This window comes from Alligator mississippiensis, chromosome 11, assembly GCF_030867095.1.
Source record: "Alligator mississippiensis isolate rAllMis1 chromosome 11, rAllMis1, whole genome shotgun sequence".
Classification (NCBI taxonomy): domain Eukaryota; kingdom Metazoa; phylum Chordata; order Crocodylia; family Alligatoridae; genus Alligator; species Alligator mississippiensis.
Genome location: NC_081834.1, coordinates 63,043,432 through 63,068,993, shown reverse-complemented (window position 1 = coordinate 63,068,993; position 25,562 = coordinate 63,043,432). Strand labels below are relative to the sequence as shown.

Below are 25,562 nucleotides of genomic sequence, written 5' to 3'. Positions count from 1 at the left end.
GGGTAATGCTCTCCTAGACTTGGTCTTGGCCAAAGGAGACGCTCTGGTGAGTAACTTGAAAATACAGGGTAGCCCTGGCAACAGTGACCACAAGATCATCATGTTCACTGTCCGTCACAAGGCAGACAAATCAGCTAGCATGGTTGAAATTTTGACTTCAAAAAATTGAATTTCAACAGGCTCGTGGAAATAGTAGGGGACGTGATGAGGGACCAGGGACCAAAGGTCAATGGAGTATATGAAGAGTGGTCATTCCTCAAGGATAGTTTCCTTGAAGCACAAAAAAAAGACCATTGCCGTGTGGAGGAAAGGTAGCAGAGGGGCTAGCTTACAAGGGATAATATCTTGGTCCTTGTGATGGTTGTGATTAGGATGTCTCTGCATACCCTCTTATGATCTTCCAATGAACTGTAGGTACCCTGACTTTCTTGCCTGTTACATCTTGGATGTTATTATTATATGCTCTAATTTATTATGTCACTAGTCGGGAGGGTTATTATATATAGTTTGGGCTTGGCTTTTTTGTGGGGTTTTGTTGTTGTTGTTTTTTGTATGTCTCTATTAGGGGTCCCGGTACTATGGATAAAACATCTCAATCGCTTCCCTGAATATCCGCACACACTCGCTGATATATATATTGGCAGTCTGATTCAGATTAACACTTGTCTTTATTTTTATCTTTTATCACTCTGTACAGCTTTCCTTCAGTTTCAGGCAGAAGCTGTCTTTTGTATCTTTCTTTCCTTTTAATCTTATCTGTAATATCAGCTGAGTAATTCTACTTATATAACGCTATTATGCTATCACTGTTAACCTGGATGACCACAACTTAGTATTCTTAAGCAACAACTCTTTTGTTCTGGTTCACTTGCTCTTCTATTCTCGTTACGTTCCTCTGTCTTCAAATCTCTCTGTTTACTCTCCACTTGTCCAGATAACTTATGAATCGACCTTTTATCCCGAGTGTAGTGGATGTCCCGACTCTTCTTGAATGGTAATCAGACACAGTCCGAGTCAAATTCACTCACTTCTTTTCTTTCTTTATTTTCCAGGCTTGCAGCATGCGACGCATCCCATGGGGCTTGACTCTTCAGGAGTCCACCCCTCTCCTCGGCGCTCCGTTCTCTCCCGGCACAGTGAGATGTTTCAGGTAAGATTAGGATCCCTTGAGGATCCTCTTTCCTCCTCCTTTTCTTTTTCAGTCTCCGCTTTTTTTTTCCCTTGAAACTCCTGTCCCACTGCCTTGCTCCAGTCTCAGAGCTTACATCCTAATATAGTAATGGCTCCAGAAGCGGCATTCTTCGGGTCTTTTCGCCATGTCCACGTTTACTCCTTCACAGTCCTCTTGAAAAGAAGAAAGAGATATACAGACAATGGAAACTTGGGACGGTCCACAAGGAGGACTATACAATGGCCTGCACTTGTAGGAAGATTAGAAAAGCTAAGGTGGCAACTGAATTTAAGTTAGCAAGGGGAATCAAAGACAGTAACATTTCTTTCTTTAGGTATGTAGGGAACAGAAGGAAGACCCATGGAAGCATGGGGCCACTGCTTAACACCTCAGGACAGCTGGTTACTGACACCCAGGGAAAAAAATGAACTCCTGAATGACTACTTTTCTTTGGTATTTCATCAGACCAAGGGGAAAATCATGCAAGATAAGGTTCAGAGTGGGCATGGTGGGATTGACCGCTTGCCTACTATTGACGCTGAGCTGGTAAGTGATCAGTTAGAACAGTTAAACATTTATAAGTTAGCAGGACTGAATGAACTTCACCCAAGAGTGCTGAAGGAGCTGGCTGAGGTTGTTGTGGGACATCTGGCGAAACTCTTCCAAAACTCCTGGCACTTGGGGGAGGTCCCTGAAGACTGGAAGACAGCCAATGTCATAGCAATATTCAACAGGGCAACTACAGGCCAATTAACTTAACTTCAATCCCAGGGAAAATCCTGGAAAAATTCATCAAGGAATCTACGTGAGATACACTTGTGGAAGGTAGGATTCTGAATGACAGCCAGCATGGCTTCATCGCGGGCAGGGCTTGTCTTACCAATCTTATCTCCTTCTACAAGCAGGTATCTCACCTCTTGGATAAGAGAGAGATGGTCGACATCGTATACTTAGACTTCCAAAAGGCCTTTGATCTGGTATCCCATGGTGTTCTCATGGGAAAATTGGAGGATTGTGGGCTTAACTGCTGGTTAGGTGAGTAGGAAACTGGCTGCGAGGCTGGACCCAGAGAGTTCTTCCGAATGGATCTGTGTTGTCCTGGGGAGAAGTGGCCAGTGGTGTCCCTCAGGTGTCAGTGCTCAGTCCAGTGCTTTTCAACATCTTTATCAATGATTTGAATGTGGGGGTGAAGGGCTCGTTGGCCAAGTTGACAGATGACACCAAGCTATGGTGAGCATGGTCATGCTTGAAGATAGGCTGCAGATTCTACTTTTTTTTACACACACACACAATTTTAATATACTTTGTGAGTGATTGATCTGAGATAAATGTGAGTGATTGATCTGAGATACAGAATCTGCATTTCTGAGATATATATATATATATATATATATATATAAATTGATCTGATTTATATATATATATGATATCTATCTATCTGATATATATATATATTTGTGTGTATATATATGTATACGTGTGTGTATATGTATGTATGTGTGTATATGTATACACATGTATATGTGTGTATATACATGTGTGTATATGTATGTGTGTATATATGTATGTGTATATGTATATACACGTGTGTGCGTATGTATATATGTGTGTGTATGTATATACACATGTGTGTATGTATAGATGTGTGTGTAGATAAATATATATGTATATATATGTATGTGTGTAGATATATATGTGTATATATATGTATGTATGTGTATGTATGTATATGTATATGTATGCATGTATTATTCATTGACACTCTGGACACTTCTTATTGACAACTAAACCTGTTTATGATCTGTTTTATGTAACATAAATGTAACTCCTCTGCCAGGCCTTGCCCTGTTGCCAGGCCCGTTAAAAGGGCTGGATTCTAGTTTAGGGGTTCAGCATCTCTGTCTGAAATGTGCTTGTGCTTCAGAGTTGTTCTCTAGCAGCTTTGGTCTGCTGAGACTCTAAACGCCTTTTGCCGTATCCTTTGTGATTTGCTGTTGTCTTTCTTGGGTAAACAGAAGTGCAAAGGTGTAGCCCCTTCTGCCGCATTTCATTTTTGCTTCTCTGAGTCGAGACAAGTGAAGTCAGTCCCAGGGCTGCTGAGATGGACGGGGCACCTTAGATGCCGTGCATCATTGGTGATTCTTCGGGCAGTCTACACAAGATGTTTCTTGCGCTGAACACTTTTCACTGTGCAGTAAAACGGCCCCGTCTACATGTACAACACTGTTAGGGCTCAGTAGACTAATAAATGCTGCTGCAGGGTAGTCCTGCTAAACACAATAACTACCCTGGGGTGGCCTGGTTTCATATGCCAGAGTGCACATGTGGATGGTGACAGGGCCGGCTGAGGCAGGAGGATGCTTCAGGATGGGGCTGCCAACTAGCTCCAACCTGAAGCACCCTCCTGCCTCGGCCAGCCCCCTTCCTGCCGCACATGAAGCCCGGTCAGAGCAGCCTTGGCTGGCAGGCTGCCCCCTGGGTCCCCTTCATGTCCAGGCTGCTCCGACTGAACTCCAGTGTGCTGCACACATTCACATGGCACACCCATGAGCAAAACGCTCCAGAGCAAGAAGTTCTGGAGTTTATTCATGTACATTGATTGTACGGGTAGATGTGCCCAGAGTCAGCTTGTTGCTTCACAATTTTTTCTTGTGATCTCCTTTGCAGGAGAAACCTTCTCATATATCAGTCTTCTTTATGTGTGGCTACCCTCTAACATTTAGGGGGAAATGTTTCTGAGTCTAAAAGGAAGAACCGAGGCCTTTGCATTGTGTTGGATTCTCCCTAGAGCTCTGGCTTTAAGCAGCCATCTCTCCCAGAGACATCATATACCCGCTGCTGCCCAGACTGGCATTTTGGGGCTCTTTAATTTACATTTGTTGCCACTTCCCTTCCCTGCCATCCTCTTAGGTTGCAAACAGATTACATTTATCTAACTGGGATAAACTGTTTTGTCCTGAGACAAGGTGCTGGCCTGCAGATGTCCATGTCTGCTGCCCAGGATAAATCCTGACAAAGTTTCCTGGATAAGAGGTAGTAACATTTTATCCCAGGATATTGCCAAGTGCATCTGTACGGTTATCCTGGGATGTCATCATTAAATCAGTGACTGGAAAGCAGCACTGCATTCAGCCACTCACTAAACTCTGATTACACGACTGAAGTGTGTACACATCAATCCAGGATGTTTTTATCTCAGGACAAACCTAGGCACAACTTTTACGGGGACCAATGCAACTTCTGCAATTTGACTTAGATGTTCACTGCATTTAACCCTGCCAGATTATGGCCCACTTTCTCACCTCTGTTACATTGTTGTTTTAAGGCACTCAGAAAGATGCCTTTGAGCAAACCCCAGCTTTCAGTCGCATCCTCCCACTTTAAACAGCTGTTCCCATGCCGATGACTTCAACAGCTGCATTAAGCCTTAGAAAATGGTCCCCTTAGAGCCCCCATAGCAGTGTGCATGCTCTTGGCTGTGCCAGATACTGTCTCACAAGGCAAATGTAGGCAGGGAATGCGCTCTGCTACCAAGCCTTCCTCTGCACCTTGCTCCAGACAAGGCTTGCTGAGCTGCTCTGTTTTGGCTTCACCGCTAGGGTGGCCATCGAGGTACTTCAAGAATAGAGGAGTTACATTTAGTGCATAGTATTTTTTTTTTTACTAAATTTAGTGCTAATCCATGAGAACCACATCTTTCGCTTGAAGATTTTGAATTAAGGGTGATGTCAAACTGATGTTGAAGACAAATGTTTAATGGCAGCAAGCAACAGTCGTAATATAAGGACACCATTAGGAAGCATGACAAATATAATCTTTATCGGCATTCACAGGACCAATGCAAACATGGGATCAATTAAATGACAAATATATTAACCAATGAAGACTAACAATCTGAAGTTCAATTGTGTGTTGAAAAATAGAGGACATCGAGGCATCCAGTTTCGTATCAACAGACGACAGAGCAGCAGAAAACAGGCCTGTGCTCTATGAAAAAGGAGGCATGGCACCCTATCACCACTCCTGGCACCTCTCCAGGCTGAGGGCTGCTCCCCGATATGTGGCTTCCAGGCTCTGGGAGCTGCTCCCCGCCCCCACGCTGGGTTGGCGCCAGGGGCTCTCCAGGGTTCGGTTCCCTGTCCATGCTCCCAGGAACCTGGGACGGGGGAAATAGGGGAGGAAATGGGGAACCAGGGCTCAGATTGGGTCAGGGACTTTCCAGTGGGTGCGGTCCCTGCTCTGAGCTGCACCAATCACATGCACCGGAGCTGTTTTGTCCCCTGTTACCAGGTAGACCTGCTGCCAGGAGATCCCAAGGCTGGACTCTTGTCTGATTTCTGCAGCTGTATCCTTGTCCTGGGGCTGCCGGCACTGGGGAGAGACGCTCCTCTGCTGGGGGCACCAGTGTCCCTTCAGCTCCAAACACCACAGAGGTGCTCCCTAGACTCCACATTGTGGTCAAGGGGTTCCCAAGTGCCAGACTCTGCCCGGGGGGTTTCCCCAGTGCTGGGTGCACAGGGACCCCCTTGCCCTGCTCCTCCTCCAGACCTGAACCTGCCAACACTGCCCCCCTCAAGCCCCCTGCCCTGCAATAACCTAGAGAAGCACCTCACTTCTCAGCACCGGGTCATGAGCCCATGTTCAGTTACTTTCCTGTTCGAACCCACAAAACCCCAATGTCCTCCCAGGAGTGAAGATAAAAACCAAAGCCTGCTGGTGCATAGGGTGCAGTGGTGGCTCACAGGGGGAATATCCCCTCCCAAAACCCCCATGGCGTGCCTGACTCCTGGACAGGGACTGGAAAATCATGGGGCCGGGCCAAGCCAGGTTCTCCTCAGCTGGATGTGGCCCTGGGATGTCCCTGCAGAAGTCCTTGCTCCTCCTGTATACTGCACGTGAGCATCCCACTGGGGGGAGCGGGGTGTCTGCAATCCACTCTATGGAGGTTGTGAAGTACAAAAAACACATCAACTTCCCCAAAGCCCTGGGCTGCCTGGACCCCAGCCTCCCCCTGCAGGGCCATGCTCCCCAACAGGCCCCTCACCAGCCCCCTCACCAGCTCCTGGTGGGAGCACAGGCTCAGCATGTGGAAAGAGGGGGCTCTACTTCCCCTCTACCATTCCTGCTCCAACCACTGGTCCATGTGTCCAAGACCCTGTACTGCAAGTGGCTTTGACCATCCTGGTGCTCTGCATGGCCAGCTGGGTGCACAGGACCAGCTAGGCCCAGAGGAAGCCCCATTCTCTATCCAGCTCCTCTCTGGGGGGCACTTGCACTGGGCACAAGGTCAGGCAGCTACAGAGAGATCAGGGTGGTGGGGACACATGCAACTCTCCCCTGGGCAGACAGCAGGGGCTGGGAGGGATCCGCTAATGGGAGCAATTCCTTGTGCTGATGAAGCGATGGCAGGGAGAGCAGCAGCTTAGAGGAGATGGACAAACTCCCACCAGACAGCAGGTACCATGGATGGGGCTCAGGGGAGATGGGACACGGGGCCCTGCCTTTCACCAGTTCCAATCTGGTCCCAGTGACCAAACCCCTCCAGCCCTGCACCCCTCTTTAGTCCCTTTGTGCACAGAGTGGTTGGGATTCCTCAGCGCGCACCCTTCCTGCCCGCCCTCAGCACCCAGTTGCTGCCTCTGTCTGCGGGGCTGGGTGGTCACAGGAGGCTGGGCAGAGTGGCAGGGAGAGCAGATGGGTGCCCAGTCTGGAAGCTTGTCTGGGACTTGGGTGCACAGGTCCTGACTTTGTCCCAGATGCCCCATGTACCGCACTGCACAGCACTGCACGGCTCTGGGGCTCAGCTCCCACCTGTGACATGGGGAGAACAGCCCTGCCCAGGTGCACTGGGTGTGAGGGGGAAATGCAGAGGGGAGAGGAGAAGTCAGGGTTTGGGAACCATCTGGGAGATGAGCTGAGGGAGCCCTGGGGTGGTTGAGCCCTGGAGACAGGGCTTCCCCCTGGGGTGGGTCCCTGGGAGCAAAACTGACTCCTCTGTGGATGTGGACCCTGGGCTCCCCCCTCCCCCCAGCACCACCCAGCTGCCATGGGGCCAGTGCAGGTGCTGGGGCCAAGCACCAACTCTGCTGCAGCCGGGACAAGTGTGGAGCGGAGCCCTGCTGAGCCCGGCTTTACCTGGTGACAGATGACACCGCTCAGCCCCGATGCTGATTGGTGTGCGGGGCTGATGATGTCCTGCCCCGGGGCTGGGCAGCGACCTGGGGAGCTGGTGCTCAGAGCTGGGCAGAGCAGTTCTCATTTAGGGACATCGAGGGGTGTCAGCTGTGTGTCCTGCGCAGCGATGGGGACCGGGGGGATGCCGGGGGCCGGGAGGTGCTGGGCTGGGGCTGTGCTGGTGACACTGGCGGTGCTGGGACCCCACGTGGCTCGTTGCACGGAGCCCCCAGGTGAGCAGGGCTCGGGGTGGGTCCGGCAGGACCTCGAGCCGCGGCAGCTCTGGGCTTTCCTGCAAGGGGAACCGATCTCCGGCTTTAGGGACAGGGATGTTGGGGGTTTCTGTGCGGAGGGACCGCAATGCACGGCCGGGCGATGCTGCGGGGGAGCAGTGACCCCCGATGGGCACCCGGGTGCTGCACAGGCAGTGGTCTGAGGTGGGGTCACTGGGGGGGCAGGATGTGGGGGGGAAGAGGGGCAGCGCGGGGGGTCGGGCAGGAGGGGGGCAGACGGCCGGGGGTGGGGGGGGCGCCCCGTGTGGTCCCAGAGCAGTGAGTGCCCGGGCACTCTGCCCCCCGGGGTCTGCTGTGGGGGAGACCCTGACCCGCCTCCTCTGTCCCTCCCCCCACAGAGCACTTCCTCTACCAGGTCAAGTCGGACTGTCTCTACACCAACGGCACCCAGCGCGTGAGGCTTCTGGAGAGGTACGTCTGGAACCAGCAGGACTACGCTCACTTCGACAGCGACCTGGGTGTGCATGTGGCCGACACGGAGCTGGGGGAGCCTACCGCCAAGTACTGGAACAGCCAGAAGGAGTGGATGGAGTACCAACGGGGCTCAGTGGACACGTTCTGCCGACACAACTACGGGGTGTTGGAGCGAGGCCACGTGATCGGCCGCAGCGGTGAGTCCCCGGGGTCTGGGGCCGTCGCTGGGTGCGGAGGCGGTGGCGGTGGGGGCGGGGGCAGGGCCAGGCCCTGGGGTGATCGCCCACAGCCCCTGGCCCTGCGGGGCGCACGGGAACACCATCCGTGTCACTGGCCGCAGCGCGGTGTCCCCGGGGTCTGGCGCCTTCCCCGTGTGCAGTGGGGCTGTGGGGGGCGAGGGCCAGGAGCTGCAGCTGCTCCCCACAGCCCCCACCCACGCCGCCAGGGCAGGGGCAGAGCTGCGCCGTGGGGCGCGGGCAGAGGAAGGGGCAGGTGTGACGGGGAAGGGAAAGAAATAACATGGTGGGGCACAGGAGGAGGTGGGAGTGCAGACCCCGGGGTGGGGCAGGTGCTGGGTGCTGGGTGGTACTTGGGGGGTCACACTGTCACCCTGGGGGGCACTACACTGTCACTCTGAAGAGACACGACCCACGGGGCAGCTGCAGGGACACTCCCTGGGGCAGGGGCAGCTGGGGGCAGTCAGGTCACACCGGGGGTTGCAGAAGTGACCCAGGAGCATCAGGCCCCCAGGGCTGGGAGGGGGAGGGGCGCAGGGGTCGCCCATGGTGAGGACGGACAGGAGCCCAGGCACGGCCTGCGATGCAGTGATGGGAGCTGTGGGGTCAGAGGGGCTCTGCCCGTCTCCACTCGCAGGACTGCTTTGGCTGGGGAGTGGCTGTGGGCCCTGGTCCCGGGGGCCGGCTGCGCAGCATCCACCAGTGACTGAGATCAGAGCTCCCTGCCCTAGAAACCAGTCCCTGCAAAGAGCTTTGCCCAAGGCCTGCAGGTGGGTCCAGGCAGGGGCACTCGCGCCACAGGCAGGACCCAGGGGACTCAGCCCTGTGCAGCCTTTCCCTGGGGCGGGGGCAGGTCCCTGCGGTGTGGGAGGGGGCACCACAGCTGGGGCTTTCCTGGCCCCAGACAGCTTTGCCTGCCCAGATCCTGGGGAACGTCCCATTTCCAGCAGGGCAGAAAACCAGAAGGGTCAAGTTCATCTCCGAGAAGACAAGCTTGTTGCTCTTGGCATGAGGCAAGTTGCTGCATTCAGGGGATAACATAAATCTCATCCAGATGAGCCGGGACCCTCGTGTCCTGTGTTTAAAAATTCTAAATCCTATATTTAAAAAAAACCCAGATCCACATTTTTCCATGACTAAAATGAAACTCCCCTGTATATAGAGCTGTCAGCTGCACACAAGGTTTATTGAGATATTTGCTGTTTTAAACCAATTTGGAAACCAGCCAGTGCCTCAGTCATTACAATAAAATACAATCTAAATACCTCTATATTTTGGCATTTGATTTTGGTCATTGATCATGGAAAATCAGAGCTTCCCCTGCCCCCTTCACTCACCAGGATGTGGGTCCAGGCACAGCTGCTCCCTCCCCACTCCTCTGCTGCTTTGTGCTATTGAGCAGCCCTGATATGCCAGTACCCCTCACTATCAAGCTGTAGCCCTCCCAGCCCTGCTGATACCCCTTACTACTGACCTGCACCCCCCATCCTCACCAATGTCCCTCACTCCTGACCCATAGCCCACTATCCCTGCCGATGCCCCTCACTCCTGACCTTCACCTCCCCATCTCCACCAGTGCCCCTCAGTCTCAAACCGCAGTCCGTCATCCCCACTGGTGCCCCACACTGCTGACCCACAGCCCCCCATCCCTTCCAGTTTCCCTCTCTCCTGGCAACCCCCCATGCACCTCAGTCCTGCTGGTTCCCCCCACTTTCAATCCACTTCCCCCTCCCCCAGGCTGCAGCCCCTCTGTATATTGGGAAGGGGGTTGTATGGGGCAGGGGAGGTGCCCAACCATAGGCAACAGCATAGGAGACGAGTTGGGGTGGCATGGGGGGGACATGCCCAGCCCCACATTTGTATGCCCACAGCAGGGCGTGAGGCTATAGCTTGGCCGGACCACCACCAGGCAGGAGCTGCCTTTGTGGCCCAGCGGGTGGGACCTGGCACAGGAGGGTGGAGCAGGGTGGCAAGACTCTCTGCTGCCGCTGCTGCCAACACCTCCGCACCAGCCCTGCCACCATGGACTAAGGCCATGCCACCAACAGGGTGAGGAGTGACAGACCAGGGGGACTTGCATACGGGGCTGCATCTCTACCCAGCCACCTTTTCTCTTTAAAGGAGAGCATCGACATTCTTCTGCAGTAAATGGAAAACCCGAACGTCTGCTTATAAGACACATGATGCGGTCTCCTGGGGACAAGGCTAGGTCCCAAACCTGGGATATCTTTGCCACTCTCTGGCACTCCCAAGCAAAGCCCCTGGCTGTCCACAGCTGGAAGCCATTAATCCAGGACAGGACACTTGGTGCTGCAGCCATACAGCTTGGCCTCCAAACTGGAGAGGTCTCCCCCTGACATCTTGAATGAAAAAGGGAATCCAGAGCCTTTGAAAGACACTCCTGGATTCAGGTCATTTGCAACTAAAAAAAAGAAACTCCAATTAAAGTTTAGCTTTAATTATAAAAAGTATCATATTATCTTGAATGCAACATGCAGCAGCAACAATATGCATCAGGGGAGAAAAATACATTTTCTTAAAATAAGTAAGCAAGTAGTAGCAGGGAGGCTGCCCCTTGCTTCGCTTCTTGAGAGTCCCTGCAGATTTGACTTTTGCATTTGCTCAGAAACTGCTCTTACCGTGTTCAGATTCACATTGCAAAGTCCAGTTATTTGTTCTTGGGCAAAAGAATGTGTGCTGCATGTGGGAAAACAGCAGTTTTACAGTGGCACCAAAGTAAAGATTTAAATAAACTCAAGGCTCAGGAGTGAGAGAAACTGAGGCAGGCAGGGGATGGAGGGAGAAAACTTTCCCTGATGGAGGAATCATTCTTTCTCCCAGCTCATTCTCTCCATCTCTTTCCCTCTCAGTGAAGCCCAAGGTGAAAGTCTCCCCAACAAAATCAGGGGCCCAGGCCCACCCAGACACACTGATTTGCTCCGTGACGGGGTTTTACCCCGGCGGGATCGAGGTCAAGTGGTTGAAGAACGGGCAGGAGCAGACGGCCGGAGTGGTGTCCACGGAGCTGATGCAGAACGGAGACTGGACCTTCCAGATCCTGGTGATGCTGGAAATGACCCCCCGGAGCGGGGACGTCTACACCTGCCAGGTGGAGCACAGCAGCCTGCCGGGCCCCGTCACCGTGCTCTGGGGTAAGGAACTGGGAGCCTGGGGCAGCCCCTTTGATCTTGGAGGAGACGGGTCTCCCTTTGTGCAGCCCCACAAGGGCTGTCCATGGTCAGAGCCCTTTACCACAGGGGCACGAGTGTGAGCAGGGGGTGGGAGCCCGGACTGAGCCCTTCACCTCTGGCTCCTGTCTCCACAGAGGAGCAGTCAGACTCGGCCAGGAGCAAGATGCTGACGGGGGTCGGGGGCTTTGTGCTGGGGCTGATCTTGCTGGTGCTGGGACTCCTCGTCTACCTGAGGAACAAGAAAGGTGAGGGGCATGGCTGGGGTGCTCGAAACAAGGCATCATTGGAGCAAAATGCTCGGTCTCTCGGTCTGTCTGCAGGCTCCCTTCCCTCTCACACCTCAGAACAAACTGCCCTGGAGTCTGGCAGGGGCTTCCCGGTTTCTCACCTCCTGGGACTGGGGATGGATCCCACTGTCCCTCCCTCCTCTAAGGGGCAGGGCAGAGCAGGAGCCATGGGTAGGCAGAGCTACCACTGCCTTGACCCTGAGCATTTCCTCTCCTCTGCTAAAAGGCAGTGACCCTGGGTTCGGAGCTGCCAGTCCCAGGGGGGTGGGGGCACCTGAGTGTACCCCACTGTGGGACTTCATGGGGCTGAGGTATCAGGGGGGCTTTCTGCCCCAAACGTCTCTCCTCTGTCCTGTTGCTTGTCTGCTGACACAGACCCAGGTTTGCCCCTGGGAAAACTTTGTATCCCAGCAGACCTTAATCTCAGCTGCCCTTGTCTCGGACTTTGTTGCTCCAACAGAGGAAGCTTTGGCAGCTGGTGGGTCAGACTGATTTTGTTCAGCCCAATATAATGTAGATCCTCAGCCCTGCAGGTGTGAAAGGCCTTCAGGTGTCAGTTATCCTGGTCTCACCATTACCCTAGACAGTCAGGGAGGGATGTGGAACAGGAGAAGGATTCTCTCACCTACAACAGACCCAAGGAGAAAATGTCCCCCTGCATTGTGACTGGCAGAGAGGAGCATAACAGACCTTTCCTGCAGTCAGGAGATGAGGAGCAGCAGCAAGAAGGAGAGAGCACTGCTCATGGCTCTGCTCCCTGTGAGGCCAATGCAGCTTTCACGCCCACCTGGGAACTAGCAGAAGCTGCTCTTACCATATTTCTCCCATATACTGCTCACTGCAATTTCTTGCAGGTGGAGTTTTGGGTGTTATTTTTTCTTTCTTAAGGAAAAGTGCCTGCGGTATGAGAGGATAGTACATTTTCTCTTGCACCCGTGCTTATCAGAATCAGTTTCCTTCTTTATGATACCCCTCGCTACCTCCTTCTTCCCTAAATTTTCAATTGCTGTTTTTGGCAGAAAAGAAAAACATAGCAAGGGCTCCTCCAAAATGTGCACAGCCATGGTCTGGTCTATGGGTGTACTGAACACTTGATTCATCCTGTATCTCCCTGCCTGTCTTGGGTCATATAGTGAAGATGCACACACACCTTCCTAGCTGACACTGTGGCTCACACAAGTGTGACCCTGCTTGAATGCATCCTCACTGAATGTTGTCTAGAAATAGAGACCAAGCACAGAGTAGTGAATCCAGTTCAGGGAAATTTCTACACGTGCACACAGTGAATCCCAATACCCAGCCCTGTTTGGGTGAACCCGTCATTGGGTTTTTAATGGGGGATTCGTAGATTCATAGATGTTAGGGTCGGAAGGGACCTCAATAGATCATCAAGTCCGACCCCCTGCATAAGCAGGAAAGAGTGCTGGGTCTCGATGACCCCAGGTAGATACTCGTCTAACCTCCTCTTGAAGACCCCCAGGTTAGGGGAGAGCACCACCTCCCTTGGGAGCCCGTTCCAGACCTTGGCCACTCGAACTGTGAAGAAGTTCTTCCTAATGTCCAGTCTAAATCTGCTCTCTGCTAGCTTGTGGCCATTGTTTCTTGTAACCCCCGGGGACACCCTGGTGAATAAATACTCACCAATTCCCTTCTGTGCCCCCGTGATTAACTTATAGGCAGCCACAAGGTCGCCTCTCAACCTTCTCTTGCGGAGGCTAAAAAGATCCAGTTTCTCTAGTCTCTCCTCGTAGGGCTTGGTCTGCAGGCCCTTGACCATACGAGTGGCCCTTCTCTGTACCCTCTCCAGGTTATCCGCATCCTTCTTGAAGTGCGGCGCCCAGAATTGCACGCAGTACTCCAATTGCGGTCTGACCAGCGCCCGATAGAGGGGAAGTATCACCTCCCTGGACCTATTCGTCATGCATCTGCTGATGCACGATAAAGTGCCATTGGCTTTTCTGATGGCTTCGTCACACTGCCGACTCATGTTCATCTTGGAGTCCACTAGGACACCAAGATCCCATTTCACTTCCGTGCCACCCAGCAGGTCCTTCCCTAGGCTGTAGGTGTGCTGGACATTTTTCCTCCCTAGGTGCAGCACTTTGCATTTCTCCTTGTTGAACTGCATCCTGTTGTTTTCTGCCAACTTGTGCAACCTATCCAGGTCTGCCTGCAGCTGTTCCCTGCCCTCCGGCATGTCCACTTCTCCCCATAGCTTTGTGTCATCTGCAAACTTGGACAGAGTACATTTCACTCCCTCGTCCAAGTCGCTGATGAAGACATTAAAGAGTATCTGTCCAAGGACCGAACCCTGCGGGACCCCACTGCCCACACCCTTCCAGGTCGAGACCGACCCATCTACCACGACTCTTTGGGTGCGACCCTCTAGCCAATTCACCACCCACCGGACTGTGCAGTCATCCACATCACAGCCTCTTAACTTGTTCACCAGTATGGGGTGGGATACCGTATCGAAGGCCTTCCTGAAGTCTAAGTATACGTCATCCACCCCTCCTCCTGTGTCCAGGCGTTTCGTAATGTGGGGTCCCTAATGGGGTCTGCTCTGCACCTCAGGGCTAGGGCAGGATCTCTGATCTCTCAGAGGGGCTGCCTCTGGTGAGACTCTCACCATGTTTCTCCTTGTTTTCCAGGCCGCCCCGTTCCCCAGCCAACAGGTAATTTCCATCTCAGTCTACCCCTATTAAGCCCCCTCCCCCTCAGGGACCACAGGCTGTACAGGGAGTCCATGGAGCGGCTGCCCCTGCCCTTTCACCCCAACACTTGCCCAGCCCAGCATGGGTGGGAGCTGGAACATGGAGCATTTGCAGTGAGGAAGAGGAGGAGTCTCCATCTCCCTCATTAGTGTCATTTGGGCCAAACCTAGAGCTACTCCCATGGTCAGAGCATCCTGGGCCCTGCAAAAGCATCTCCCCACCCGGAGGCTCCAGACAACCCTCTAGGGAGGCCCTGGCGCCTGTCAGATCCACCCCCCCGGCCCTTCCCCAGTGCCGCTAGTCCCTGCCCTGTGCTGATGTCTCCCCTCTCTCCCTGCAGGGCTCCTCAGTTAGATCCTGCAGCTTTGGGGCCTGCATTTCCCAGCGTGATTCTCCAGCCCCGTCTCCTGGCACCTGTCCCTGTATCTGGAGCTCTTCTCACTTTCTCTCTGTCCTCACCTGGATACGACTCCTCAGAATTAACCCTTTATCTGCCTAAGCCTGCACCACATCAGCACTCAGAAATGCTACTGCTTTTTGGGGAACCTTCAGGGGTCTCTGATCTAAGACACGGGGAGCTGTAACAAGGCCATTTCCAGCAGTTGTCACAGCCCTTTGTAATGAGACTCCCGTGGGGACTCAACTTAAGCTAACATGCCCTAGAAAGGACCAGTATCACCCTCAGCCTGAGCAGTGGAAACATGTTCTTAAGAAAGGACAGGACGGAGGAGCCCAGTGATACCCAGGGAACACGTGCTCTACCCTTGGGCCAGGGTGGTTCTGTGGGGTCTCTGAGCTTCTAATTGAGATCTGGTAAGTCTGGCCTGGGGTCCCAGGGTGTCCCGTGGAGCTGTTGGAGAGAAGCAGGTGGGGGTTGAATCGGGTACATTGAAACATGTGCTGGAGCTTGTGCTGTTGTAATTGCTCCTGCTACTGCTCTGGATCATTCCTTGGGGACTGGAAAGGAGCAGGTTTCTGTCCTGCTGGGGGTGATGGGGTTTCTGACCAATAACTTGTCTCACCAGTGTCTGTGGTGTGTTGAGCCCTCCCTTTTCAGACCTCCATTTCCCTGGGTCTGTTTCTGAAGCCGTGTGGGTTTACAGCCCTGTGTAGCAAAGTCAGGCTCCCCCACGCTCTCCTAACTGCAGCTGGTGTTTCCCTCACCTCGTGGCTGCCACGCTTCTTTCAATGGTGGGAGTTGCAATCAGGAATCAAATGGCAGTGAAGCTGTGACAGAGGCTGACCTTGGGGGTGCCACCAATCCTGCTGTGATTCACAGGCCTCACTTCAAGTCACCTTTGGTGCCTTCCCCCTGGGCTCACCCCACAGCTCTGCACAGGCTGTGCTCGGCTCCCCATCAGCAGGTGCCAGCAGAGGCCGTCCCTGGGCCCTGCCCTGAGGGCTCTCTGCTGGCTTTGGAGGACATCAGCTACTGAGAGTGTGAGCATGTGAAGGTGCTGAACATGCAGGTGACAATCTCTGGTTCTTGTTCCTTGAACCCGCTAATGGTAATACAGGTCTCATGTCCCTGCATGGTCACAATATAGTCTGTGCTGTCCAGCCTCGCAGCTCTTTCCCATTCTTCTGGCTGTGCGTGTTGGTTTCTGAGTGTCCTTGGACATCATGAGCATGGCTTGTCCCTTACTGATGGTCTGCGAAAGGGGAGATCAGATCCAAGCACTTGGGACATTCTGTTGTGGAGAAGGGGACCTGCCATTTCTAGCACAAATGAGGTGAAGGGTGTGATTCCCTAATTTGGCAAACTTTCCTCTGCTGTGATCAGGCACTGACTGAATGAGTCCAGTGCAGCTGAGGCACTTTGCACTGAAGTGCTGGTGTGAGGGCTCCCCAGGGTGTCACACAAAGGATGGTACTCTGGGCTGGTGGAGCACCTCTGAGCTAGAGGTGAGGGCAGGTATAATGCGGGGGCTTTTAGGAACTGGGGAAACTCATTGCAGAGAGATGTGCCTAGAGCTGCGCTGAGACTTGTGCCCCGGAAGAGCAAGGGCCATGTCCCATCCTTCAGCTCCAAGTTGGCGGTCCAGGGGGTCTCCCACACACACTCTGGAGACCCCAGGATGAGGAATTTCTTGAGGGCTGAGGTCCCCATCCAGGCCTGAATCCACACAGCCCTCATGTATAGTGCCCCTCAGGGGCTAGCCCAGGTCCAGGTCTCTTCCCCCAGGGGCAGAGGGCCCCATAGCCAAGTCAGGCAGTCTCCAGCCCCTTAACTGCAGCTGATGCCTCCTCCCTCCCCATGGCTGCCATAATTTCATAGTTTCATAGTTGGTAGGGTCGGAAGGGACCTGAGGATATCAGCAAGTCCGACCCCCTGCTATGGGCAGGAACGGATGCTGGGGTCAAACGACCCCGGCAAGGTGTTCATCCAGCCTCCTTTTGAGAACCCCCAGGGTAAGAGCGAGCACCACTTCTCTTGGAAGTTGGTTCCAGGTCCTAGTTGCCCTGACAGCAAAGTAGCACCTGCTGATATCTAGCCTGAATCTGCTCTCAGTCAACTTCTGGCCGTTATTCCTTGTTACTCCCAGCAGTGCTCAGGGGAACAGGGACTCCCCCAGTGCCTGCTGGTCCCCCTTGGCCAGTTTATAGACAGCCACCAGATCGCCTCTTAGCCTTCTCCTGTGGAGGCTGAACAGGTTCAGGTCCCGTAGCCTCTCCTCGTAGGGCCTGCCTTGGTGCCCCCAGATCATGCGGGTGGCCTCCTCTGGACCCTCTCCATGTTGTCCACATCCCTCCTGAAGTGCAGTGCCCAGAACTGGACGCAGTACTCCACCTGCGGCCTGACCAGTGTCGTATAGAGGGGGAGGATCACCTCCTTGGGCCTGCTTGAGATGCATCTGTGGATGCATGACAAGATGAGGTTGGCCTTCCTGACCGCATCCCCACACTGTCGGCCCATGTTCATTTTGGCATCAATAATGACTCCAAGATCCTTTTCTGCCTCTGCACTGATGAGAAGGGAGTTCCCCAGCCTGTAGGTGTGCCACTGGCTCTTCCTCCCCAGGTGCAGTACCCTGCAATTGTCAGTGTTGAAACCCATCCTGTTCTCATCCACCCACGCCTGTAACCTGTCTAGATCTGATTGCAGCCTATTGCTCCTTTTTAGTGTGCCCACTTCTCCCCACATCTTAGTGCTATCTGCAGATTTGAACAAGGTGCTTTCCACCCCCTCGTCCAAGTTGCTGATGAAGATGTTGAACAGTGCGGGCCCGAGGACCGAGCCCTGAGGGACCCCACTGCCCACATCCCTCCATGTCGAAAGTGACCTGTCCACCACCACTCTCTGGGTGTGGCCCTCCAGCCAATTGGTGACCCATCTGACTGTGTAGGCATTGACACCGCAATCTCCTATTTTTTAACAAGAATGGGGCAAGAGACAGGGTCGAAGGCCTTCCTAAAGTCCAGAAAGACTATGTCCATCGTGACACCTGCATCCAAGGATCTTGTGACCTGGTCATAGAAGGCCACCAGGTTGGTCTGACAGGACCTGCCCCTAATGAACGCATGCAGGTTGCCCCTAAGCATAACCTCTCCTGCTTGCCCCTCGCAGATGTGCACCTGGATAATTTTCTCAAAGAGCTTCCCCAAGACCAAGGTAAGACTAACAGGCCGATAATTTCCTGGGTCCTTCTTGCTCCCTTTTTTGAAACTGGGGACCACATTGGCCCTTTTCCAGTCCTCTGACATCTCACCGGAGAACCATGAGTGCTCGTAAAGCCGTGCCAGGGGTCCCACAATGACCTCTGCTAATTCCCTCAGCACTCTGGGGTGGAGATCATCAGGACCTGCTGATTTGAACACATCCAGTCCTTCCAGAAGTTCCCTAAGTCCTCTCTGACCCTGGGCCTGGCTGCGCCTCCCCTGAAGCCATTGGGGGTCCCGGTGGTGGGGATGACCTGGTCCCTGCTCAGAAAAATGGAGGCAAAGAAATTGTTAAATAAGTTAGCTTTGTCATCTGGTGTGACCACCAGATTTCCAAGCGTATCCTTCACAGGCCCCACATTACCCTGTACCTTCTTTTTACCCCCTTCATATTTAAAAAAGGACTTCTTGTCGTCCTTGATCCAGGTCGCTAGTCCCAGTCCCATCTTCGCCTTGGCCTTCCTGACCGCCCCCCTGCTGCCCCGAGCAACTGAGGTGTAGTCCTCCCTGGTGATGGCCCCTCCCTGCCATTGGGTGTTCGCCTCCTTCTTAGCTAGGAGACATTTCTGGATGCTTTTGGTGAGCCATGGGGGCTTTTGAGCACTCTTGTCCCCTTTGATCCATGTTGGGATTGCCACCCTTTGGGCTTGGAGGATCGTCTCCTTCAGGAACGACCACTCTTCTTGGACTCCCAACTCCCCACCCCTCCGGGACCTCAGTGCCTCCCCGACTAGTCTCCTTAGGTCAATGAAATCCACCCTCCTGAAGTCCAGGGCTGCTGCCTTGCTGCAGGCCTTTGCCACCCTGTGCTGGATGGTGAATCCCAGGAGGCGATGATCACTGTCGCCCAGGTGGTCGAGCACCCACAGACCCCTCACCAGGTCGTCGCCCGTGGCCAGGTCCAAGTCTAAAAAGGCATTTCACCTGGTGGGGCTGTGCAACTCCTGGGTTAGGGGGAGGTCCTGTAACATGGCTAGGAAACTATGTGAGTGGTCAGACCTGGCTGACTGCTCTTCCAAGAACATTTCTGGATCTATTAAGTCACCCATGATGACCACGTCTTTTGACTTTACTGGCTCCGCGAGCTGACCTGAGAATTCCCAATCCAGCTCTTCTCCCTGGTTGGGAGGTCTGTAGCAGACCCCCACCGTCAAGTCCCTTTCCCCCCGACCCCCTTGTATTCTGACCCAGAGCACTTCAGTCTGCCCCTCCTCTGACCCAGTGCTGCTTGTTAGGGATGTGAATTGCTCTTTGATGTAGAGCGCCACACCCCCACCTTTTCTCCCTCTACTTTCCCTCCTGTACAGCCTATAGCCCCTGATGATCACCGCCCAGTCGTGTGTTGGATCCCACCATGTTTCATTGAGCCCCACTATGTCTGTGTTTGTGGTAGCTAGCAGGAGGGCAAATTCCTCCTCCTTGTTCCCCAATAATACGAGCATTATTGTATAGGCAATGAAGGCCTCCTGAAGGTGTATGCACTGCCCCTCTAATCCCAGGACTATCCAGGTCTCTAACCTAGGTCGTCCAAACCAATAACTAAGAATTAAATAGTGCAGGCCCAAGGACTGAGCCCTGGGGGACTCCGCTGCCCACTTCCCCCCAGGTTGAATATGACCCATCCACCACCACCCTCTGAGTACGACCCTTCAGCCAATTTGCAATCCATCTGACTGTGTAGACATTGATGCCACAGTCACCTAGTTTTTTAATGAGGATGGGGTGGGAGACAGTGTCAAAGGCCTTGCTGAAGTCCAGAAAGACTACATCCATGTCGACACCTGTATCCAATGCTTTTGTGCCCTGATCGTAAAAGGCAATCAGGTTCGTATGACATGACCTGCCCCTAATGAAACCGTGCTGGTTGCCCTTGAGCATCATCCCTGATGCCGGCCCATCACAGATCATTCATTAGTGCACACATGAATTAGTACCATGGGGTAGTAATCAGTGGGCTGGATAATGGCCAGGATCATCTCAGTCACATCCTGAATCCTCGCTCTGGGCAGATAGGAGCCCTCATGTGTCAAGGGGTCCTGGTGACAGATGGGATCCTCTGTACCTCTCAGGATGGAGTCGCCTATGATGAGCACTCAGTGTCTCTTGTTCCAGGTCAAATTGCCTCCTTCAGTCTGTTCAGTGCATGGAGTGGCCTCCTCTCCAGAGGTTTCCTCCTCTCCTTCCTCCTCCTCCTCCAGTGTAGCCAGGGCCTCATACCTGTTCTCCAGCTGGACTGGGGGAACTGGTATTGCACCATTGTGACCAGCCCTGGCTCTGGAGGGAACTGTCTGCCATTCTGCTGTGGAGGGCATCTCCCGGGGTGCTTCTCCCTTTGGTGCTTGGCCCTGCAGGGAAAGGAAATACCTATCAATTTTGACCTCTGCTTCTCTGATCCCCCTCAGCCTGCTAACATCCTCCTGGAGCTCCCTCACCTGCCCCTCCAAGGCCCTAAGATGGGCACTTGCAGGACAGGTGTGGGGGCCCCCCTTCCCTGCCCTGCCCCAGCCCCCCTGGGAACCATATTCCTTTTGTCAGTGATGGGCAGTGCAGGGGGGAAACATTGGCAATCAGAAATCCACCGTGATTGAAGTGCTGGCAGGGGCTGACTTGAGGGTGGAGGGGCCACCAATTCCTGCCATGATTCACACAAGGAACCAGGGGCAATGCCTAGGGGATGCACACAGGTGCACATGCACCCCTGAACGTGGCAGTGCATCCCCGGTGGCATCTGAAGGAGCTCCCATCTTACTGCCATCATGCTCAGCTTGTGACGTAACCCAGCTTGTTCTCAGTGTTCAGAGAGGAGACAGCAGAGAGTAGTTTGGGGCTGAAGGACTCCTCTGAAGGTGTGAGGGCTCCTCAGAGAGTGTCACAAAGGATGGTAATATGGGAGCATGGGGCATCTCTAAGCTGAAGGAGACAACAAGGGTAGTGCCAGGGCTGCTATGATCCAGGGGAGCCTTTCACATAAGATACCAACTAGAGCCCAAGGGCTGGGCTGGGAGATGTAACCCAGGACAGTACTTCCTTGTGGGCCAGGCAATGTGCCCCCAAGATGAGGATAGCCCCTCCCTCACTGCCCCTCATGTCACTGGACCATGTGCCCCATCCTGTCTTGCAGCTGCAAGGTGCTGGCATCACTCCATCACTCACAGGCTGGAGGTAGTGGGTCTCCCATGCCCATGGTGGGGACCCCAGGACCCAGAGAGTTGCAGAAATGTCCCATGTGGAGGGGTCCCCATCCAGTCCTTCACTAATCATGAGGCTGGGGCACCGTTGTAGCTGGTTACAGGGTGATGGTGCTAAGGATTTACACTGTGCACTCTCCTCCTGCCTTCCCAGGCAAGAGCAAGGGAGAAGCTTGAGTTGGGAAAGACCCATCGTTCAGCTGCCAGAGAGGAGATGACCAGCTCCCTGTTCAATGCAAGTCTGAACCTGTACACTGGCAGCCACCCCAGCTGCCCTGCCCCTGGCACCCCTGAGACTGCATGTTAGTGCCCCTCCCCGTGTTGACACGAAGGGTGGGGAATGGGGACACTTGTCCTTTCCTGTCATTTGAGGTCCATTTCCAGTCTGGTCCCAGTGACGGATGACTGTGAAACTCAAGCTAAGCTGGGCCTACTCACAAAAGTTAAAATACAAAATACTGACGACAGCTCCACAGTGCAAGAAGATGTGAGGTTGTGGCTAGGCTGTCTGACAACAACCAATGAGATATCCCTTTCTGCTTACCTTACTGTATTCATGATGAGTTTAAGCAGGCTCCTGTTGTCTGGTATGTGCATGTATAAAATATCTGTCTTTGAATAATTAGTGTGGTAAATATTTCTTTTGCAAATCATTAATGTTTACGTGCAGGAAGAGTCATTCTCCATATGTGCTAGATGTTTCCTCCTGATTTACTCTTGTTTTACCTTACTGGTTCCCTTAATCTTCGGAGGACGATTCCTCAAAACCTTGTGTTTTCCCTGGTTGTTAATCAATTACTTGATAATCCAAACTTAGTAGATATGGATAACCTCTTGTCACTGAGGTGCCTTCTAGCTCTGGGGGGGCACACAGTGTGGGGGGGCGGAGCCCAGCGCACTCCCCAGCGGACCCGGAAATGGACCAAAAGCGCTTCTGGTCCACTTCTGGGTGTGCTGCTGAGCTCACTGGGGACTTCCCCACGTTCTCATAGGATGGTCCCTCCACTCCAGCATCTCAGCATTCACGAGCCATGCCTGGTACCTTGAGGTACATAGAAAAAACATTGAAAGCTGTGTCCATGGCTGAATCACTGATTCTCTGAACCAACATCAAATCTTCAGATTCGGATTTGGCCGAATTGAATTGGAACAGTGATCCAAATCAATGAATCAAATCACTGTTCCCAATTTGAGCCAAATCCAAATCTCAATTGAACATGGCCTGTTTTGTACACCCCTAATGCCCATCCCTCGCAGCCATTGCCACTCAACATACCCTGCTCACAAGCCTGAGCCTTCTCTGCCTCCTGTCTCTGCCCTTCTTCTGCATGAAACTTCTCCGTCTACATCCCTGACCTGCTCCTGGGCCTGCTGAGACCACCACCACCCACTTCCCACTCCCTAAACCACCAGCCCCTAATGCATCCCTAAGGCTGTCTTGTCTTAACTCCTGGAAGTGCAGAGTCTCGCTCTGTCTGTTGCTGTCCCTAACATCTTCTTTCACCACCAAGGGCTGCTGACCTCCTCTGCAAACTGTGCTGCCCAGTGCAGTAGTCTAGGAGCTGACCTTGCCTGTGAAGACTAAGGCAAAAATGGCATTGAGCACTTCAGACTTTTCTGCATCTTCTGTTGAAAGGTTGCTGTAACAGGGAGCCCCCTTTGTACACTCCCCTTCTGGGCATGGATATAACAGAAGCCCCTTCTTGCCTGCACCACCCCACCCTCTTTTGTGCATTTCTTTTTCCTTCTAAGTATTGGCAGAGACCTAGCACACTCATTGCATGGGTGTTGCAAGGCGCAGAGCAAGCCAAAAAGCTGAAGTGTCTTTCTGTAGGAGAACCCTACAAACTACATTTATATCTCAGTTGGGCTAAGTGTCACTAAGGAAAAGAAAGAGCTGAAATATCCGCTTAAAAGGAAAGTGTATAAGAGACAAGAAAAGCCAAAGTGCATTGAACACATGACTGTAAATATATCCTGGTGAACGTGTTTCCTCTTTGATTAAGACCTATTTCCCAAAGCAAACTTCCTATATGCTAAATCAGTCTACGTGACTGCATCTAACCTAATTCACTCACTGTCCCCAGTGGCCTTTGATCCTCACTACCTCTTATGGCATTTTTATATATTTCTCTCCGTGTATTTTTATATTTCATCTGTCTCATCTGTGGCCTGGTGTTCTGTATTTTATATTTTATATCTTTTAACTTCTAATGAATGTATTCCTTAGAGTAAGTCATACCTTGTATTACTAAAATGATTATTATAAGAATACATTGGAATTGTAATCGCTGGACTTGTATTGCTATATTGGGCTGGTCCCCTAAGTGAATGGAGTATATATGAGTCAGTAGATAATTGAATGACAAAGCAAGATCCTCTGGCTATTAATTGACAATAGGGTAGCCAGAGGGACTTACCATTACAAAACTCTACTCTACAAGTCATTTTAAGCTAATCAAACCACCTGAACCCTGCAAGGACACGGCCATTATGTCAATCAAGTCAAGGGAGGACTCCCAAAACTGCACCATCGGGTGGAACCCCCAGTGACTGTGACTGACAGCTGTCATGCGCTACGCAAATCCCACGTGGGACAGCAGCCTCTGGAATGGGCTGCCAAGATGATGCTGGAGGATCACAGCAGTCTGCCAGAAAGGGATGAAAGGCAGTGAAGCGTGACCCTCAGTGGTGCCCTCTCATCCAGCACCCGACCTAACGAGCCAGAAGGACAAGCAGGTGACCCCCTTCTGGAGATGACATTGCCTAGGAGGAAGCTGACCATCGACAGCAGACACCAGTGCCCTGGATAGGTATAAACCAACATCGGTGCTACGCTACTATTGCAGCAATAGTGTATATGAGTGTGTGTAAGTGTGGTCGGTGTGTGTTAAGGTGGCCAGTACCCCTCATAACTCAAAGGTTGCATTTATGATTTTATTGGTAACTTCACGTGCTGTACAATGAACTAGAATTCATGGTGATCTTGAGAGTTGGTCCTTTGTAGCCAGCATTGCCTCCCCCATTCAGTAAGGGACTCACACTTCCATGATCCTCCTCTTGCTACCAACAGACCTGTAGAAACCCTTCTTGTTGCCCTTCACATCCCTTGCTGGCTACAACTCCCATTGTGCTTTGGCTTTCCTGACTTCATCCCTGCATGCCTGAGCAATGCTCTTATATTCTTCCCTAGTTATTTCTTCAAGTTACCACTTCTTATAAGCTTCCTTGTTGTGATTTAGTTAAGCTGCTCTTCTGCCGTACTTGCTAGTCTTCCTGTGCATCACGATGGATTGTTCCTGCAATCTCAGTTAGGTTTTTGTCAAGTACAGCCAGCTCTCCTGGACTCCTCTCCTCCTCAGTCTGGCTTCCCAGGAGATCCTGCCTATGACTTAGTTCCCTGAGTGAGCTGAAGTCTGCTTTTCTGAAGTCCAGGGTCCTTACTGTGCTGCTCTCCATCCTTCCTTTCCTCAGGATCCTGAACTCAATTGTCTCATGGTCACTGCGGCCCAAGTTGCCATCCACTACTACATTCCCCACCAATTCTTCCCTGGTCGTGAGCAGCAGGTGAAGAAGAGCAACACCCTTAGTTGGCCGCTCTATCACTTCCATCAGGAAGTTGTCACCAACACTCTCCAGAGACTTCCTAGGTTTCTGGGCACTGCTTTGTTGCCCTCCCAGCAGATGTCCTGGTGATTGAAGTCCCCCACGAGAACCAGGGGCTGTGATTGGGAAACTACTGCTAGCTGTTTGAAGAAAGCTTCAACCACCACTTCCTCCTGGTGTGGCGATCTTGCAGACCCCCACCACAACATCACCCTTATTGCTCGCCCCTCTAGCCCTAACCCAGGGACTCTCCACAGGCCTGTCTCCAGCTTTGTACTGGAGCTCTTTGCAATTATCAGGCTCCTTTACATACAGTGCAACCCCTCCTCCTCTTCTCCCCTGCCTGCCCTCCCTGGACAGTTTGTACCCATCAATGACAGTGCTGCTGTCATGCGTGCTCCCACCAAGTCTCTGTTATACCAATTCTAATATAATGAAAGGCTTCGTCTGTCTGTCTGTCTGTCTGTCTGTCTGTCTGTCTGTCTGTCTGTCGATATTGCTCCAGGCCAACTGCACATGTGCTGCCGAGAGGATGTGTGATGATTGGCTGGTTAGCCTGGGCTGCATGGGCGAACAAGCCATGGCCGCCCAAGCAGCTAGGCTTCCCCCTCTCGACTCCCTGCCTGAG

The 25,562-nt window shown here is 52.7% G+C and overlaps 1 protein-coding gene across 1 annotated transcript; it reads left to right on the top strand.

Annotated features, from left to right (window-relative positions):
• The first annotated feature begins 7,457 nt into the window (after positions 1-7,457).
• Positions 7,458-24,312, top strand: LOC132244198 (DLA class II histocompatibility antigen, DR-1 beta chain-like). The gene is made up of 6 exons (XM_059715274.1): positions 7,458-7,578; positions 7,977-8,249; positions 11,159-11,440; positions 11,614-11,724; positions 14,418-14,441; positions 14,821-24,312. The coding sequence occupies exons 1-6, from the start codon at positions 7,473-7,475 to the stop codon at positions 14,832-14,834; spliced, it is 810 nt and encodes a 269-aa protein (XP_059571257.1). The 5' UTR covers positions 7,458-7,472; the 3' UTR covers positions 14,835-24,312.
• The last annotated feature ends 1,250 nt before the right edge of the window (positions 24,313-25,562 follow it).